The sequence below is a fragment of the Nicotiana tabacum genome, chromosome 20 (genome assembly GCF_000715075.1).
Source record: "Nicotiana tabacum cultivar K326 chromosome 20, ASM71507v2, whole genome shotgun sequence".
Taxonomy (NCBI): Eukaryota; Viridiplantae; Streptophyta; class Magnoliopsida; order Solanales; family Solanaceae; genus Nicotiana; species Nicotiana tabacum.
The window spans coordinates 106,668,927-106,688,826 of NC_134099.1; the positions used below are offsets into that span (position 1 = coordinate 106,668,927).

General features: G+C 36.3%; 1 protein-coding gene and 1 long non-coding RNA gene across 16 annotated transcripts in view; one reads left to right on the forward strand and one right to left on the reverse strand.

Moving 5' to 3' along the window:
- The first annotated feature begins 238 nt into the window (after positions 1 to 238).
- On the forward strand, positions 239 to 19,799 carry LOC107767175 (uncharacterized). 14 transcript variants are annotated; one of them, XR_012703632.1, is made up of 8 exons: positions 239 to 351; positions 730 to 807; positions 4,543 to 4,630; positions 13,453 to 14,131; positions 15,569 to 15,682; positions 15,763 to 15,855; positions 18,328 to 18,452; positions 19,569 to 19,799. It is a non-coding gene; the product is annotated as an uncharacterized LOC107767175 (long non-coding RNA). The 14 variants fall into 14 exon arrangements; XR_012703637.1 differs by having other exon boundaries at positions 15,784 to 15,855; XR_012703630.1 differs by having other exon boundaries at positions 13,453 to 13,882; positions 14,016 to 14,131; positions 15,569 to 15,855.
- LOC107767159 (MADS-box transcription factor 23-like) overlaps positions 4,545 to 19,900 on the reverse strand; it is a 35,513-nt gene continuing 20,157 nt past the window's right edge. The window contains exons 1-9 of one of the 2 annotated variants that reach the window (XM_075240565.1): positions 17,905 to 18,334; positions 14,042 to 14,060; positions 13,835 to 13,944; positions 10,689 to 10,750; positions 5,740 to 5,839; positions 5,624 to 5,665; positions 5,458 to 5,541; positions 5,175 to 5,326; positions 4,545 to 5,087 (exon numbers count right to left, since the gene is read on the reverse strand). In XM_075240565.1, coding sequence (XP_075096666.1) covers positions 5,072 to 5,087; positions 5,175 to 5,326; positions 5,458 to 5,541; positions 5,624 to 5,665; positions 5,740 to 5,839; positions 10,689 to 10,750; positions 13,835 to 13,944; positions 14,042 to 14,060; positions 17,905 to 17,982 — 663 coding nt within the window. In that variant the 5' untranslated portion in view covers positions 17,983 to 18,334 and the 3' untranslated portion in view covers positions 4,545 to 5,071. Of the gene's footprint in view, positions 5,088 to 5,174; positions 5,327 to 5,457; positions 5,542 to 5,623; positions 5,666 to 5,739; positions 5,840 to 10,688; positions 10,751 to 13,834; positions 13,945 to 14,041; positions 14,061 to 17,904; positions 18,335 to 19,900 lie in introns of those variants that run through there. The other variant, XM_016586084.2, reaches the window with a different exon arrangement.

The following is a 19,900-nucleotide window of genomic DNA, read 5'->3' on the forward strand; positions in this document are numbered from 1 at the left end:
GGGTGTGGGGTTGGGAGAGAGAAACGTGGGGGGGGGGGGGGAGAGATTTGGAAGAATATACGGTACCATAAATATAGGAGTGATAGAAGGTACAATTAACATATAGTTAAAAAATCTTATGGTATAGAATTGATAATTAGATATACTAAATGTAATTATATCAAACCTTAAACATTTTTGGGTAAAAATTCCTAAAATAAACCCGACCCCCACACTCATACCCCGCATCGGTACCCTCATTCATCCGTATATAAGCCCGTTCTCCACCTAAGATATTTATTAACGTCTCTCTGCCCATTCAATCTTCTCTGACCGCTCTCGCCATCTCTATCGAACCTCTTTTACTGTTAGGTATTAACGCAACTCTTCCTGTCTCCCTTTCTGAAGCGAAATGCAATCGAAAATCCTTCTCTCTTTCTTCAAAATTCCGTACATCTTCTACTCAATTTGTTTGATTTAGTACGCAATTGCAATTTCTGTTAAACGTTCTTCTTCTTTCGTTCAATCAATCACTATATGAAATTGTAATGCATGCTAATGGCGTGATTCAATTCAGCTTTTGCTGTTTATTTCCTGAGAAAAGCTCCGCAAGAGAACACAGCTGACATCACAAATGCGAAATTCAATATCTTTAGGCTTTTTACATAATTCTTTTGCTAGTAACATAATTTTTGTTAACTTGTATCCCTTTTTATTTTAATGTTTTGTTTCTTTTTGGAACTTTTGCAGATCTTAAGTTGGGAAATATACATCATTTGTAATCACGACTTTAGCAACTACGGAAAAGCCATCGCTTCGTTTTTTCAGGTCCGTTATGTCGCTTCTTTCATTGTATAGTAGTCGATCAAATAATTTGCTTTTGTAGCACGCACTATTTAGTTTTATTACTTTTTGCTCGTAAAAACTCTAGCTTACTCACATATGTTGATTCAGTTTTGAATTCAGTGAGAGAGAGAGCGCGCGCACACACACATATGTTCAAACCCGAGGGTTGGATCCACCTGTGCTCAGAGTTGTTGGAGTTTCATTTCTTTAAGGATTCTAAGAAGCATCATTTTTGTATTCAATGTTAAGCTTTAGGAGTACTGGAGTATTAGTTTTACTAGTGGTACAGTACTGATGGTTGTTGAATATTTGGTGCCTGCATATTTGTTGTCACATGTAAACTTTTCTTTTTTTTTTGTTTGTTTTTCTGTTTCGTTTATTGCTATTGATATATCATTCCAGTTTGAAGAACCATATATTGATATATAAAATGGTTGTACGTTAGAGCAGGAGATAATCATGCTTTATGCCTGTGTGGTATAATCTTGGTGCTCTGCTATATGGTTGTGTAGGTGGTGCATTTTCCTTCCTGTGGACATTATCTGAAATAATAATCCTTTGGAAATATGTTAACTCACGAACTCTATGTATGAAAAACAAGTATAGAAAGAAAACCAAGTATAGATAGAGTTAGATATATATCTTTTAGAACTCACAACATGTACATTCAATCCGCCGATGGTACGAGCCCATGTAACTTCAAGTGGCTTCACATATTAAAAGAACACGGGCAGCTTCACAACAATGGTCTGGTACTAGAAGATGGACTAGAATACCAACTCGCATCTAGTAAACTTTTCGACGCCAAGGTACCCTTGATTGGGAGTCTTTGACATATTGCAAGTTTTTTTTTTCCTTCAAGTTAGTGATGTAGGATCTCGTAATCCAATAGACTTTCCCTATATTGATTATATCAGATCTTTGGTCTTTCTTTATTCTTGCGCTATAATGAAATAAGGCCCCTATAGCTTCAAAGGGGAGTCGTCTTGCCATCAAAGAGTTGGAGTGACAAAATTGAGAACCAATGTTCGACTCCAGCAAAGACGACACTAGGTGAGTTCTTTGTGCGAATTATCTGACACCTATGTTGGTGGGAGATAACATAAACCCGATGAATTAGTCAAGATGGCCTAAGTAGGCGTTTGGACATAAGAATTGTAAAATTCCAAAAAATGGTGAAATTTTTTTTCAAGTGAAAATGGTATTTGAAATTTAGAGTTGTGTTTGGACATAAATTTCAGTTTGGGTTGTTTTTGAAGTTTTGTGAGTGATTTGAGTGAAAATTTTGAAAAACAACTTTTTAGAGTTTTCAAATTTTCAAAAATTTCCAAAATGCATCTTCAAGTGAAAATTGAAAATTTTACGAACAAACGCTGATTTCGAAAAAAGTGAAATTTTTTCGGAAAAAAAGGAATTTTTTTTTATGCCCAAACGCACTCTAAGTTGCTCCACAAACCACCATCATGAAAATAAATAAATAAATAAATTAGGCTTCTTCATTGCAAGTAAGAATTCATCTTGTATAGTTAATTTATTTGTTTAAATACTTTCTTGCTCCACACAAAAAAATCTAAAGTTAAACCATGGAAATTTTTGCTTCTCAGTAACTAATATGATGCCCAAAGTTATGTGTTTGCATTCAATTTATGGACCCATTTGTCGTTTATTAGATAGAATTCCATACAGATTACACCGACCAAACCTCGAATCAATCATTTTTCTTGAGCAGTATGAGGAGAAAACTTCTTACTATGTCTCTAGAGGGTTTTTTTTCGGGGGGAGGGGGGGGTCATCTACATCTATCCAAATGAGTCATCCATCAAATCGTTGCAATTGATGTTTGATTCACGAGAGAAGGAAAAGATCTTCGGAAAGTGGTGTAGTTTGGTTTTTCATTCAATTTGTGTTTCTCCCTATTCCAATCCATAGTTAAGTTCTAGTTTACTATATGTTGTTAAAATTTTGATTCTGACCACATGATCCTATTGCCTGAATTTGGGAAATTGATTCATATTGGTAGGTAGAAACAAAGAGGGCTGAGGTACCATTATTGTAGTAGATGTTGATGTTATCGGATCACATAAGATGGCAAAATCTTAGTGATCCTATTAGTATTACCTGTTTATATTTTCTCTTAGAAAATGTTGCTCCCATATTATTAAAGTAAATGCATTTTACCTTATACGTAAGTATAAACCACATGCTAGGACAAGAAGCAACACCTAACCTTTGTCTTTGCTATACTTCCTTTTGGAAAGCTTTTTATAGATGTGGACTCTTGTGATAAGGTGTGTGCATAGTTCATGATGCCGTGAATTTTTTTGGATGTATTGTTATATTTTGACTAGATTATAAATTTAATTGCATCATACAATACTAATCGATAGTTATATCCTTTTAAAATTTTTGACTTTTTTGTATTTAACATATGTTAAACACCTTAAAGTTCAAACTTCTGTGAGCATATAATTCACTTTCACATAGTTTCAGAATATATTTGTCCTGTATAAAATGTTTGAGATTACTGTTTTGTTTTTGCATTTTTTTTTTGTCTTAATCGAAATTTGGCTGAATTGATTCTTGATAAAAAAAAGTTATGACGAATTATTTGAGGCAGAGGCCACATATTCAAGTCAATAAATAGTAGATGTTGATGTTATTATTGTAGTACCATTATTGTAGTAGATGTTGATGTTATCGGATCACTAAAAATTTTGATTTTTTTGTATTTAACATATGTTAAACACCTTAAAGTTCAAACTTATGTTAGCATATAATTCACTTTCACATAGTTTCAGAATATATTTGTCCTGTATAAAATGTTTGAGATTACTGTTTTGTTTTTGCATTTTCTTTGTCTTAACCGAAATTTGGCTGAATTGATTCTTGATAAAAAAAAGTTATGACGAATTATTTGAGGCAGAGTCCACATATTCAAGTCAATAAATAGTAATTGTTTCATCAGTTTCTTGTAGTATCTTAGTACCCTTGAAACAATTCTTCGATTTTTTCCTGAGATATGGATGTTAATCCATTGTGTTCATCTCCATATCAACTTCAGTTAATTTGTCACATGATGAAGTCACGCATCTTATGGGATGCCATTCGGGCTGCTCATTATTTTGCATGGTTAAGTGATGAAAAAATTAAAATGAAAAAAATGGCACGTGCTTCTCTATCCATGCTGCTTTTCATCCATCACTCCTTGCCCATGAAAATTATTAGAAACGTGATTGTCTACTCTAGCTTTCCAGAATAGTGGCTAGGGGTAAAAATAGTTTTTGCCATATTGTTTAACTCTAGGATGACATGCAATTTCACTTGAGTGGCGGATTATCTCAATAGAGATGGCATTTTGAACCAAATCTCAAACTTGTGATAGTAAACTGAAATTTCTATGGTAACTTTGGCTTTTGTAGTACATTGAGATGGCATTTATTGGATGCCAGTCCGATATCTTTGGAATCCAGAAAATGACTTCATTTAAGCAACACTTTAACTAGCTAAGAATGTGGTGATCACTTTTACGGGGCATATCTCGTGCACTGAACTGATCTAATTCTCGCCGTGCATATTTCCCCATCATTTAGTCTTTCATGTAGTTCATTCTTTTCTTCTTTTTCAGTGACCTACCACTATAAGAATTCATTAACTGATGTTTTTCATCTTTGCTGGGTAGGACTTTACCAATATTACTGTTACATGTTCTTTTTCTAGGTAGATGCTGAAAGTCGGCATGGATGTGAATATGAGTTTAGTATCTCCTTGATGATGCTTTTGCAATGCATATTGATGCAGCTTTTAGGTATATCTTAGTGTACTCTTTGGTCAGTTTTTTGGTCTGCTCTTATTCTGTTTGCTTCTGGTGCTTTTCTCGAGTATTTTATCTGAGATGCTACTGTTGTCTGCATAAGTTTTTCTGCATAGTATTTATATTTAGCTTTAATCTGTCAGATTAAGTGCATTCCTAACTAATAGGCATATGCATCATAAGCATGAAGTATCAAGACAGTCAAAGAACATTAACTGTGCTAACATTTTCTTTATTCATAGTTAAACATGATTTGGGTGGCTGTTTTGTGGATACCTATTACATACCAACTTGCTAGCATTTACCAGGTCAATTGACCAATTTTCCCCTTACATCTACGGGTTCTATACCAGTCCTTAATAATTTTAACATATATTCGTGAGCATGGAGTACTTGATCGAGAAGAGAGCTTAATGGCAGTCTGCATCAACTCCACTAATGCAGTGATAGCCTGCAGCATTCCAGTTAGACAAGAATCAAGGGTCCAGATAGTGGGAGTTTGTTTGGTGCATTCAAATTATATGGACGTGAAAATTACCCCAATTTTGTAGTTCCTGGTGTTTCATAGTGTTGTTGCTGAGGCTGGCTTAGCTGGAGATGGAGAGGTGCATGAGGGTCCTCATTGACGCGTAAACTGTTTGAACTCATGGCATTTCTGCTCACTGCATTTGCATCTCTAGTTCCATAAACCTGATTTCCGGCAGAACATGAAATTTTTTTGAAGCAGAATGACTAAAGTTTTTCGTCTTGATTTTTAATACACTAGGAAATTATTATCTACTAGCGTAAGTGAAATCTTTTCTAGGGATATACATCGATACCTTCTTATACAATTCCGTATTTTCTTGACGAGCTAGGTCTAGCTTCTTATAAAGTTCCATGTTTTCTTGATGGCTGAGATTTCCCTGCATTGAAACAGATGGAGTTTAGCTTCTCAGAGAAATTCATAGGATAATGACAACAAGTGGCTGCAGTTATGTGGTTGACCTTTTGGTTTAGTTCTTGCACCTCATCAATCATAATTTGGTCCTACAGAAAGTAGTGGTCGTCAGTACTATTTATACACAATAATATATGGGACATTTGGAGGTGAAAGTTCATACCTTTCTCATACGGACTCCACGAAGACTCATTTCGAGTTGCTTCTCCAAGTTTTGTAAATCTTTGACATTCAGTCCAGATAGCTCTTCACCCATCATTTGTCTGCAGGAGAAACAATCTTTTAAGCCAATCTAGGCCTTTAACATAATATCCATGACTTAACTACAGACTAGCAGTATTCATTTCGCTTCTAGAAGTAACTATATTGACTTATAAAAAAAGAAAAAAAAAGCTATAGCTACACAATACGTGGTGTTTTGGTGTGACGAACTTGACAGTTTGAGCTCCCACAGATATCCGCAATACCATATGATATTAGCTTATCAATGATTAGGTCACAGTCTCCAACTTTAGTGGTTTTGTAAGCTTATACTGGTGAGGCACATCATGTGCAGTCCTCCCAGATCTGCATCTGATTTACTATAGAGTAATTGTTATAATTAGGGGTAGCAAAATGGTTAAAAGAAAACAGTTAACCACCCATATTATCACTAAAAAATGGGTTGGATAATAAACTTTTTAAAAACGGATCAAATATGGATAAGAACCATATTATCCATTTACAAAATGGATAACCAATGGATAACCAATGTGTCTAACTTTTACATTTGTAAAACCTCAAATTGGGGGTTCCTCAAGTTAGGGAGACTAAGAATTCTCCCAAAATTGATCATATGCAAGAAGTCATGGATAATATGGTTACCCATATTATCCGCCGGTTAACCCGTTTTTTATCCGTATTAAATATGGGTCGGGTTGGATAATTTATTCATTTTTATTACCCGTTTTTGACCCGAACCATATCCTACCCGCCCGTTTACCTTGTACTGTAATATATTAAGTATAAGGTGGTTTTCCATTTAAGTCCATGCTAACAGTTTATTAATATGAGATTCTGTGTTCATTGTGAATTGTTGCTTAATATAATTCTTGTCGAGGGAATATAGTGGCTAGTCATTTGAGTTTCCCTTGATCGATTAAGGGTAGTGAATGTATTTCAAGAAGTATATTTCGACGGGAATGCCTCATCCTTTTTTATTGTTATGCAACACTTGGTAGAATGTTGGTGTAAGTTTTATTGCACCATAGGTATGTGTATCTTCTTCTAAATATATCAATGCCTAGTTAGAATATCTCTCATATTCTCGCTGGTTATGAGAGACTCCACGATCATAGTATAGACCTAAGTCACTTTCTCGTCCAGCTGTCTGACCCTAACAACATCCACCTTACCAAAGTTTTTCCTTTAACGATTTTAAATTTTTCTCATCATTGTTCTTGGGGTAATCAGTGGCATGGAATCACATCTCTTTCCTGCCACTATTTTGGGCTTGCATGCTATAAGAAATTTTGTAGACATCTTTCCTGCCAATATTGCGGTTGTTGTTCTCTTTAGGCACCACTTGGTTACTGTTCAACTGCCACTTTAAGAGTTGGTTGCTACACTGGTGATGTCTGGGAAAATTTTCATAGTGCCTTTCTTTCTCGTGTTTGAGGATAGGTTTCCTTCTGTGTGTGCTGCACATTAACCATAACTTTCTCTGGCTTTTGGTTTTGGGGGTGCAGTGGGGGTTATGGACTTATGGTGTCTCTTCCCATTCACTTTTTTGGCAATTATTCACCCACCACTCAGGAATCTATTCTTTGTTCAGGCAAATTTATTCTGTTCCAAGTTTTATTCAAAATAAGCGACTTAAGTTGGTTTTCCACCTTGAGTTTAAAGGGGCAGGCTAGAATGTTAAGCTATACTGTCCCATCACCCATGTTGGAGAAATATATTTCAACCCCATAAATAGGTGTTCCCAAAGTTAAAAAATTTTCTCCAGATCGCTCTTTCATTTTCTAACACCACCTGCCTGGTAGGATCTTAAATGCCTTTCTGTTAGCACTTACAGATTTGATACTTTTGGGAGAGTCTCGAGTGGACATTTGGGTTTTTGAGCATTCTTATTTCAAAACTAAAATGTTTCAAGCTATCTAATCTGTTCGCTTCAGTGTTTGCTGGAAAAGTGGTTGAAAATTAAGGCCTAATTTTTCTGGTTATTCCTGCTTCATAAGTAAGTACCTTGGAAGTCAACATCCATGAAGATAATAGAGGGGCATCCCTACACATTGCACACCTACCTCTAGTAGAACCTTTGAAGTTTCCTTTGTTGGCACAAGTTTAGTTTATGTGCTGCTGTTTTTCTCTCTTTGTGCTAGGAAATAAAATATCTTTAATTGCCTGAGCATGAGAGAAGTGCCGTACAGAGGAAAGAAATCCGTGTCTCAAGAAGTAACTAAAATAGGCTATACCTTACAGTTCAGAACTTCTTATACTATATTCAAATAAAGTGAAAAAGTTTATTATCCCATGTTGTTACTTTAAGGAAACAGGAAAGATTTCGTGACGTAGTTAGTAGGTATTTTGTTGATTCCAACACAACTATACTGGTAGATGAATGTATGTTACTTTGTCACTGGCAACTGAGGTCTGTATAATTTTCTGGTAGCTGAGGCTTTCATAAGATTTAGTTTCAAAAAGATAAGTATTATATAAATCCAATTAAGTACAACCCCCCGGGAAAAAGGGACGTAAAGAAAATAATTCTCCCCTAAAGGTTATTGCAGGGTTCGTTCATTTTGCAGTGAACCTGATCTCAATGACCTTACACATGAATACCTTTTATCTGTTCTGGCACCGGTGAATGCATTGAAGCGAACATTTATGTATGTATGTTCTCGAGCAGACAAGACAAATGTTGCACATCTTCTGTTGCTTCAATTTTGATGTGGAATTTTCTAAACATTCGTCTTTACATCTCCATTTGATATGATTGTGGTTTGCTCCATAATAATCTGGTATGAGCCATAACTAAGATTGTAATGATGGAATTAAATATAACAACCAGTATCCCTATGTCCTGCTGGGATATGTTCGTAGCAAAATCATGTATGAATCACCAAAATTGGTCCTATTTTGGAGGTCCACTTGAACACAGGATTAGTAGGTCGCTCGATTGTAGGATGTGGAGATTATTTGGCTTTTTATGTGGCTGAAAGAGTGGCAACGATGCCCTGGCTTGCAGAAGCAAAGTTTGGAACAAATGGTTTCCTTATTGATTCTGATGGCGATGGGAGGAGATTTATTAGACCTGGCTTTTAATGAAGAAGAGAATTAGAGAGAAGATAGAGTGAGAGAATTACCACTTATAAACAACAGTAAGGCATGTAGTTTTCTTGAACTATCTAGTACTAGAACTTTCCCAAACATTACCTGCTCAACTTTTTACATGAGTTTAGCCTTTCATCATACAGTGAAGGAGACTTTTCCATTTTATATTCCTTCATGATAGTCTCTTTTTGGTTATTATCTTGGCTCATCTCTTACCCGCTACTCTTCTCTTCTTCTTTTAAACACTATCCCGCTACAAGCAAACAACTTATCAAGGCTTTCCTTTTTCTTTTTCTTTATCTCTATCTTTATCTCTATATCTTTATTTGACACCAATATGTAGAGAGGAAAATGAGAAGGAGAATAAGCTATGGACTGAGGGTGTTTATTGGTGGTGCGGGAGAGGAGGAAGAAAGAAAAGAAAAAGGAGAGGAAAGGAGGCGATATTGATTGTGGAGTTTGGGAAATACAAGCAAGAAGAAAAACGAAAAGCAAAGAAAACTTGTGCCCTTAGCTACGGGATAATTCAATGGAATGGAGTCAGGGCCTGCATTTCATAGAAGGATGCTTAAAGTGCTCAAAAGATAGCTTAGGAGGTAAAGTACTTCAATATCTATCCTTAGGTGGGAGGCTCACTTTAATTAATAGTGTGCTGGATGGAATTCCTACATATTTGATGTCTCTTTTCCCCATCCCAGTCAGTGAGGAAAAGAAATTTGATTCCATGAGAAGTCAGTTTCTTTGGGAGGGGAATGCTGAGAGGAAGTCAGTTTATTTGGGAGGGGAATTCCTAAATAAGAGTATTGATTTTATAGAAGTTTTGAGATTGTAATAGTTTTCGGCAGTGCTGAAGTTTTGTATGCTTTCTGTATCTTCTTGGTACTTTTTAAATGAAATTTACATTACCTTATAAAAAAAAAAGTACTTCAATAAAATTTTGAGATAAATTGCTAAGAGCTAAATAGCAAGTGTTTTTTTTTTGGATCGGTTAAATAACAAGTAGTTTAGTGAAGGAATAATTCATCTCTTCTGGAACAATAAAAGCTCCAATAGATTACTCAATGGAATAGAAGATTCTGAGGTGACATTTTGATTTGCTATTGGTTTAATTCCTGGAAGTTAGGTTTTGGAGAAAGTTCCGTAATTTGGGGAAACGTTATGTATTTGTATTAACTATTACCTTTGAGAAATATGCTTTTAAGAATATTTGTGCTAGTTTTGTGGAAAAAAAACTACCTTAAATTGCTTTGTTTTTTGGAAACCATTTTTGTTTGATTTCAAGAAAACAATCTGTTTTGGGGACAGTTCTTCAAAAAACTTTCCAAGTAAAATGGACTAGGTATTCAAAGAAGTCAAAGAAGGAAAGATTTCGGTTTATTAAATGAGATGACTTCTGTGAGGAGCAGTATTTCAATATTAGATAATGGCTACCTTCATCTCAAAGGAATTCACTTGTAATTCTCAAAAATCAATAGTGCCACCAGGAGAGTATTACAATTCCAACCAAGACTAAGGGCATTCGAGTCACCAATTGGGCACGGACATTCCAATTCCAATCAAGAGGTTTGGAGATCGAGTCACCTAAGGGAAAGTGGAAAGTTCCATTGTTGGCCTCTGTGGAGGGGTTTGGTTTGGGATTCACTAACTAAAATAAAAATACAAGGAGCATCAAGTTACCAAAATAAGTCCAACCCTATGGATTTAACAATATGGTCAACATGCCTTTAGTTTAGTCCTATTGGTAGTTGGATAAGTTATTCACTCACAACATGAAAAATTATGCTAAGAAGAGCTTACCGATGATTCTCTTGCAGGTTCTCTAGTTGTTGCCTCAGCAATGCAGCTTCCCTCTGCCAAAACTGCAACAAAAAAGAAATACTATTTGTAAATTTATTCAATAAGAGAGAAATCAATAGATGATTTTTTGTGTTATGACTATAGTAATGCAGAATTACTAGCAAACCAAGCTCAACTTTTGTTGCCACATTCCACTGGAGATGCTACTTAGATTTATTTTTCATGACCCATCTCTCTGGTGGCCTAAGCATAGTGATAAGTTAATCTTCTAACACATATCTCTTGCTCTTTTAGTGATGGTACAGGACAAGGTTAATAAGATCGTTTCACTTATCAAAAGCCATAACAAGCCTTTCAAAATTGGTTTAAAGAAAATAATGAGCTGCTGTTGCTTTCTAGCATTTATATCACGTTAACCCCCCCCCCCCCCCCCAAAAAAAAAATACTATTTCAAAAGCAAACAAAAGTAAAATATGTCTATTTGTTTTTGTAAAAGTATTTAGTCCTTTTCACAGTCATTTTTGAATTGTATTTACTATATTATTTTAATTTTTTTTTACGACAATTGACACTATTGGTTCGTCATCTAGTACTTTCATTCACCTAGTAATACAACTTAAGGTTGCAACCACATCTGTTGGTGCAAGATAGAACCCTTGGGGCTTGGAATGGATGACTATAAATTTCACTGCATTGAGATAGCATGACGAGGCAAAAGGCCACTTTTTGGTTTGGTAAATGAGTGTTTAGTTTATAACATGTCCTAATTCAAGTATACAAGGGCATATGTAGGTGTTTATGAAGGTTATGGGGTAATTCATATATTACTTTAGTATTTTTGAGCCGGTACTCAAATTCTTTAACATAGTACGGAAGCGAATTTCGACAAATCCATTCTCGCTAGTAAGTTCATATTAAAGTCCATAGTGTAAATTCCAAAATTAGGTTATATGTGCGGGAAGGTGTTGAGTTATATAAAGCCTATGGCATCCAAATGGTTTATAAGATCTCAAGTTACTCCACTCATTGCCTTGCTATTTTGGATTTGATGCTCAAATTCTTTTACGATGACTAGCTACAGTTGTAGTATAGGTATTGTCGATGTGTTATTTTTAAAAGTTGTCCCTCATTGTGTGTAACTTACTTGCAAGTGCACATGTGTGCTTAGTTTCTCACAAGGCTGCAATTTCTTTATGGCTAGATACAGTTTAATAGGTCAGCGAATTTATAATGAATCTAAGGTTATAAATTGCTAAGTTGCTCGGACACTCGTACGGATGTCCGACACGGGTACAGATCTAGAGATCGGATCCTTCGAGATGTAAATTCTAGGATTCGGGAATACGGATCCTAGTACGGATACGGGTGCAGGGATCCGGCTAAAAATAATTCAAAAAAAATATATAAAAAATGTCTTTAAATTATGAGAAATTATGTGAAATACTTAAGTATAGATTGTAAAGTGTGGATTTCTTTTTTATTCTCAAGTTGTAGATAAGTAATGGATTGATTTCTTAGAAAATGTATGTTATTTTCTTCAACTTTACCCTAATTATTAGGATTCTGATTTCGGGAACCAAATTGTATCTCATCTCGAATTTTTCATCCGTCGTGGTCAAAGTACCCGAAATTGTTTGACCAGATCCAGTACGGATCTCATACCCACACCGTCGTGTCGACACAGGTACGACACCTAAACTGCCATGTCGGAGCAACTTAGATAAATTGGACACCAGAGATAAGGAGGTAGACATCTAAAAATTGGATCTCGTTCGAACCCTCGATTTGATTCTTTTCCAAGAATGGTGAGTGGGTAGGTAAGCCATGTATCTGGGAAGAGTACCAGAGTGATTCTTTGCATAATTTTTCTATTTTCTAGTTACAGTAAGAACTTGTCCCATTATATTCTGTTACACCTTGTAACTTTGAGGTTGTATTGAGAAGTTTTTATATAAATAGGTAATTGCATTATATGTGATATCATGGTATCAAGGTGAAAAATATACATAAAACCATTTATGTTCCAATCTCCAGCAGTTGAATTTTGAGGTGAAGATTTAATCTACGTCCAAATATGACTTGTGTTTGTCTTGCTATAGTTAAATAGCAAATTAAGATGAATTTTTCTCTCGACAGGAAAATGTATTAGACTTATGGAGGAGTGAAATTAATTGGAAATGCAAGGGGTTGTTAAATTAGTTATTACCTGTTAAAGTGAATGAGATGGACGACTCTTGTATGATAGTCCAAATCGGTCAACGTTTATCATGGATGAAGATTTTGAGTTTGAGAAAAAGGGAATCTTTTAACAAATTGTGTATGCCTGTCTTTAGGGTTCTACACTAGCTCCTACCCATTACCCCTGTTTCTGCATGTTGGCGCTTCTATTCTATTCTTTGATTTAAGCAAATAATTGTGGGAATTTAAGTTATTTGAGAATTTAAGTGATTCGAGTATAAGGTACATGATTAGCATGCATCTAGGTTTGCAGCATGAGAGCCGGGGTATCCTTTGGCTAATTGTTTTTGCATCTCCGGAAGTTGTTGCATCTTCAGTGAGTTGACAGTACTTGACATTTGGTTCAAATGATGGTATGACTTATAATGGAAAAGGATTTGCAAGATTGTATCTCTTGGGTTCAGATGTAGCTCTAAATTGTGACCAGTCAAGTCTAGCCTCATCCTTTTACTCAGGGTTTTTGCATTAGCTGAATCGCTTAGGTTCCTATAATATAGTAAACTTTTCTGCTTTTCTTGATGTACAGGACATTAGGACTTGGAATCCCGATTGGAACTTATGCTCTAGTTCTAACGAGATGCTCGTACTCGAATTTGTGTAGTGTTATAAGTGCCATAGACATGAGCATTGGATGTCATGATGGTGGCATTAGCATATGAGGACAAATCTCAGTATATGCTAAATCATGGCAGCATGGAGCAGTCATATTTGGGTTAAAAGGCACCTGATAAGAGGGGTCAAGAGCTGCTTCTGTGATCAATCTTACCAGAAAATACAGAACAACCATTTCCAGATCTCCTTGCTCCAACTGAACTATTATGGCACTCTGCCAGATAAAAATCCCCAGAACACAGGAAGAGTTTCTGTGTTATGCTGAGATCTAATGCAGCTATATAAGAGACTGGTACCTCACTTCGGTTTGGCAGTAGTATCAGGGCCATGTAACTTCTGAAAACGTGAGGGTCCAGAGTTTCTGTTATTTTCCCTTTAATCACATTTTCTTCACCTATAATTTGACCTGCATCATTGAATACTGATCTGTAAAGCAGAACGAACTATTTTTTGATGGAAATTTTTATTCTCTTGCAGCTTCTCATAGTCCAAATAACACACACCTTCTGACTTCTGTTTCCCCTGCAGCAATTGCAAAGAAGGATTAGATGATTAATCTCGAAATAGTGGAAAGATGGCATGACTAAGCTAAGGTTCGTTATCCTCTTATAGAGCTGGATAATGTTTGAACCAGAGACCTTCAATCAGTGGTATCCCAGAATGTCATTATGATAATGCAACGAGTGGGTAGTTTGTAACAGCTCCATGTTTGTTGTCATCTTGGTATAAAGTTTAGCATCCTTGGTTTTACTATCTTCTCTTCTAGAAGATAATTCTTTACAGGCTTCAATTTGCATCATCAATAGTGCCACATTCGAAACTAATTAGCTGGGATATGATTAGAGGGTAAATATGTAAAGAGATTAATTCCACTGTTAACGAAATGGAGTGACCCTAATGGTCATAATCCAGGATAACTGCTGCGAAATATTGTCTGATACTTTTTAGTTCCTAGAGAAAAAGTGCTAAGCACCAGAATGACTAAAAAGCTCTTAAGTTTCTCGGACAGTCGTCTGATCCTTCGAACCATTAACTGTCAAAAACTTGCATGTTTCTAAGAGCATTTTGAGCTTCTTTATCTTAGCATTTGTGTGTAGTCATCGCCAGGATTTGCAGTATGAAGACAGCAGATGGGTCTAAAAGAATAGACTCATCAATATATGAGTGTCGTTCCTTATTTGCTACTTTTTGTCGAGCACAGGTCATGAAATGGTATTCCCATTGCTTCCAAAATGCTAGTGATAAATGCAGTCATTGCATAAGGTTCTTGATTGGCGCATCTAAAGTGTGTCTATCTCTTTTGTGGGAGGACATTAATTTGTCTAAAGTCCTTGTTCCAATTGCTAGACCTGCATTAGTTCATCAAACTTCCTGCCCTGTGCTAGCATGAATATCTACTCCCTCTTAGGTGCCCTACAATGTATACCTAAATGACAAAGCCAAAGTCGTTTGTGCTTAAGATGAAATTATCTCGGTTTCAAACAGTTTAGAGCTTTTTTACTGGGAATGCCTTGACAACTCTTTTCACTTGCCAGTTTATAGATGTTGCTTGTCTTTTTCATATGTGCTTTTTTGTTGTTGCTGTTTCAGTTCCCATAACGAAATAAAGTGGAGTTGCAGAAGTAACCCTATAAAAGTTGCTTCCCTGATGATCCATTAAGCCATTTGTGATGCTTTCTTCTTGTTATATTATAAAGTCTTCCTTCTTGGCACCATCTCTGTAGCTATGTTGTGCTTCCAGTAGTGGAAGATATGCATGTTCCCACTCTTCTAGATTTTCTTCCGATTGCCACAACGCTAATGGAATTGTATTGGTCCTTTGCCGTTAATGAAATTCATCATAGGTTCCATCTTTAGTTCATTCCTCCATTTCTCCAAATAGACGGGGTGGAATGGGGATGGTAGAACAGGTATCAGCTAATGAGGATCTCCATTCTCTATGCCCATTTGGTTCTGGAATTGATTGACGCATCCTTTCATTGCATGCATGTTCTTGTCCTCAATATTAGAATCATAATCCAATGATCCAGGGATCCAAGTTCATGGAATCAATCCAGATCACGGGTACAACTAAGAGAGGTAGAATTGGAATACTGTGTAGCTGCTGGCATCCAAGTTCTGTAGAATTGGGAACCAAGTTCATGGTATCATTCAATTTTTATTAATTTTGCTAGTATAAATTGTCCTTGAGAATTCTCTTGTCATGCTAATGGTCTGCTGGCAGCCTTACTATTATTGTCTATAGATTCTTGACTCTGTCTTCCTGGGAGAACTTCACACAGACGACCTACTATTTTGCTTGTGCTTGTTACTAACAGTTGAGTATCTTTTCAAGTCTTGTTGAAGAACTTCTAATATTGTTGTTATTACTATTATTATTAGTATTGTTATTATTACAGTTGTTTATATATATTTAACTTATTCATCACTTTATTTTTTTAATTGGGACAATGATAACAAGAATTGAGCTTGTTAAGTTGTGCCTCACATCGGTAGGTTATGGGTATCTTGGTCTCCTTATATGGTCTTGGGCAATCCTCACCTCACAAGCTAGCTTTTGGGGTTGAGTTAGGCCCAAGGTCCATTCTTATCATGGTATCAGAGTCAGACCCATCCCAATTTATTGTTATCGATGTTGGGCCCCCATTTATGTTGTCCACGCTCCAGTTTGCAGGCCTGGGCGTGAGGGGAGGGGGGGTGTTGAGTTGTGTCCCACATCGGTGGGTTATGGGTATCTTGGTCTCCTTATATGGTCTTGGGCAATCATCACCTCACAAGCTAGCTTTTGGGTTGAGTTAGGCCAAAGATCCATTCTTATCATAGCTTAAATGAAAAAGTGATGATTCATATAATCGAAACCAACTTGCTTGGGATCGAGGCATAATTATTGTTGTTATTGTAAGTTGGGGTGGAGTTAGAGTATCACCTAGGGTTCAGACGAACTCAGTAGCTTTTGCTTAGACCCTGTATTCGTGTTAGGAAATTCATTAAATGTGCATAGTTATTTAATTGTAAATCCAGTAACTAAGACGAGTTATGGGCTCGATAGCAAGTTTAGAACCTATAAATTTTTCTGGCTCCGCCTCCGGTTATAAGGTAAAAATAACAGTTTTGGTGTCTTAAACTTGGATACTATTGAACGTCAAGATAATTTAGATGTGCAGAAACATTTTGGCACTCAAAGAAGCAAAGCTTTCTATAGTAAAGACGCTTATAAGATGTATGCTTTAGTGCACAAAACAAACAAGAAGACTGCAGATGCATGAAAGAATGTGCTGTAAAGTCCTGATTCTTTTACGTTGTCAAAAAAGCTTGATACCAGTATAATGTGCTGTAAAGGCTCAAATCCCAGCGGAGGTAAAAACAGTAGGTGATTTTTTTCCATCTGTCCAAGCCTTGATGGACAGAGTTACCCAGTACCTGTGTTGGTGGAAGATAAGAGGTACCTTGTGGAATTAGTTGAGGTGCACGCAAGTTGGCCCGGACACCACAGTTATAAAAATAAGTGCTTTAAAGTCATGTACTTTTTCCCTGCTAGTGCCACGACTTGTAATCTTCTGAAAAGTCAAATGCCTAGTCCTATTCTTTGTTTTCCTTAGCAGACCAAATTATGACTCTGGTTTTGTTTCTGAGGTCATACCACTTTGTTCTTTTCAGAGTGTATTCTAATTTAGACACTATGCTTGGAGGACAAGAGAACCCTAAGGATTTTAGCATGAAAGGAAGTTCTTTTTGGTATTTCATAAATAATGTACAATTAATAGGAGTGTTGAGTCCCACATCGATAATGAAGGGGATGGATGGTCTCCTTATATGGACTTGGGCAATCCTCACCTCTTGAGCTAGCTTTTGGAGTTGATTTAGGCCCAATGTCCTATTAACATGGTATCAGAGTCACTCCGCGTGCAACCTTGAACGGTGGTGGGGTAAACTGAGTCCTTAACACCCTAGGCAAATTTCACATCAACAAAATACGAGAGAGATGTTGTCTATATAAGTAGACATGCCTTAGACTCTAGTGACGCGTTTTAAACCCGTGAAGGCCTAGGCCGAAAGCGGATAATATCACTAGCGGGATGGGTTGTTCCATATGGTATCAGAGCAGGACCCATCCCGATTTTCCGATGTTAGGCCCCATAATTGTCCACGCTACAGATGTCCAGTCCTAGGCTTGAGAGGGGATGTTGAGTCCCACATCGACAATGAAGGGGATGAGTGGTCTCCTTATATGGACTTGAGCAATCCTCACCTCTTGAGCTAGCTTTTGGGTTGAGTTAGGCCTTACGTCTATTTAACAAGTATGCAGGAAACTATTATGCTTTATTTCCTTTGACTAGTTGACTGCAAATTAGCTAGCAAAACCTACCTTGACCTCGGAAATTGGATCTCCCAATTTATGAGTCTCCTCCTTTGCTTTGTTGTATCTTTCAATCACCGATTTCATGCTGCCAAAATAGCAAAACTGTTCAGATTTGTCTGATTGATGTGCTGACTTGAAAGGTATTCATATACATTGATCATTGCAGTATCATAAAGTTGTTATGAAGTTCCAGTTGCTCTGTTTTCTTTATCATCTATCCTAGGCAGACACTCATCACATGAAAAAAAAGAGGAAAATTTATTCTATATCTAGAAGTTTCACATTGCATCAACTTCACCCATACTTGTCGTGCTAATAATTATCTACTTTGTGAATTAGGACAGAAACAATTAAATCGGTCAATGTTCATCAAGCCTCTCACTAATGTATAACGGCCTAAATTGTAGTTTTTCTTCTTTTTTCTCCTAGTTACTTGAGCTTAATTGCATGAAAAAGCTTAACAAAGTGAATGGCTGCTGTTATTGAGTTCGCTCTGAAATTGGGACCTACAACAACAACAACAACATCCCAGTGAAATTGGGACCTACATATAGGTTTTTCTCTTCCTCCTGTTATTCTAGCTTCATTCATCAATCAGTATGGATCAAATTGCTGAGTCAATTTTGTTTAAAGAAAGCATGTTCTCATTGTTTATAAGAAAGCAAGTTATGTAAATATCATATTATTTTCTCTAGGCAAGTAGCCATTGTTCGGATTTTTTCCTAATCACTAGTAATGGGTGAATGGTCATGAAGACATGGGAATACCTACTATCTGCCTTTCAAAAAGAGCAATAATGTTGCCATTGCAGAATGAAAACCAGTAATGCATGGTAAGCTTTAGAATGTTGTCCAAAGAAATTTTTTCCTCTAGAATTCCTTAAACTTTAACTGACGTAACATCAATTGAATACTGAAGAGAAGACTGTTAAGCCCCCCCCCCCCCCCCCCCCCAATATTACATAATTCCTTTAGCTTATTGCTTTTACAACGTCCTAATGAATTGTTAAATTTGTTTTCAAATCCTATTCATCAGTATAAAGAAATTATTGCTTTCGTGTTGAATTATTTTGTAGTAGCTATAATATCTAAGGGAAAGGTCTTATACACACTTTCTATGTTGCTTTTTGACCTTTAGAAGAACGAATAGATGAAAGACTCAGGAAGACTAGATTAGTATTGCGTGTTGAAACAAATAAGGCATGGCATGGACCTCCTTGCAGAAGTAGGAAAAGAAATATCTTTAAATGTGACCTTGAGAGAGGATAGAACATGTCAAACTCTCCTCTTTTGTGGCACAAAAGTCTTATGTAGTTTCCTCTGCATTTCTAGCATAGCGTACGTATAGGCAGGTGCTAATAAAAATAATGAGAACCAGAATGCGAGGAACATCAGAAAGGGTGTTTATTGTAAACTTTTATTTCCTTTTCTCTTATTTCACATTTCTTTTTTATTGTGTCTATTTCTTTCCACTTCTATGTATGTCTCTGCGAAGAGATGTTTCTATAGACCCCATGCTTGTGAAAGCAATTACATTAGCAGTAGATTGGTATAAACCGTATAACTAGAAGTAGAACATGGAGTACACGTGTATGTGACAGTACATGTCTGTTATGAATTCTATGACTAGATTTGTAATGACCAAATACATTATGCTTCATATAATGTCAGAAAGAGGCGGAAAGTTTGTTCTGGACTACATACATCGCCAGCTAGAGACAAACAAAAGGTAGTAGCCGGATTGGAGAGCAAATTAGACAGAATCTGATATTACTGCACTTTATGTGGGGTTTTTATTGTTGTAAATCTTAAATCTTTACAGTTCAAGTGATTGTTAAAGCAATGTGACACTGAGAAATGGGTGTAGATAAGATTTAAAACTGTTCAAGAGGATTTGGGATTTGATTTTGAGTTACCAACCCTTCCATCCAATTGTAGTTATAGTGTCACAATGACAGATTTGGGGACACAACCTAAGCATGGCTTCAGATTACTGTTCAGTT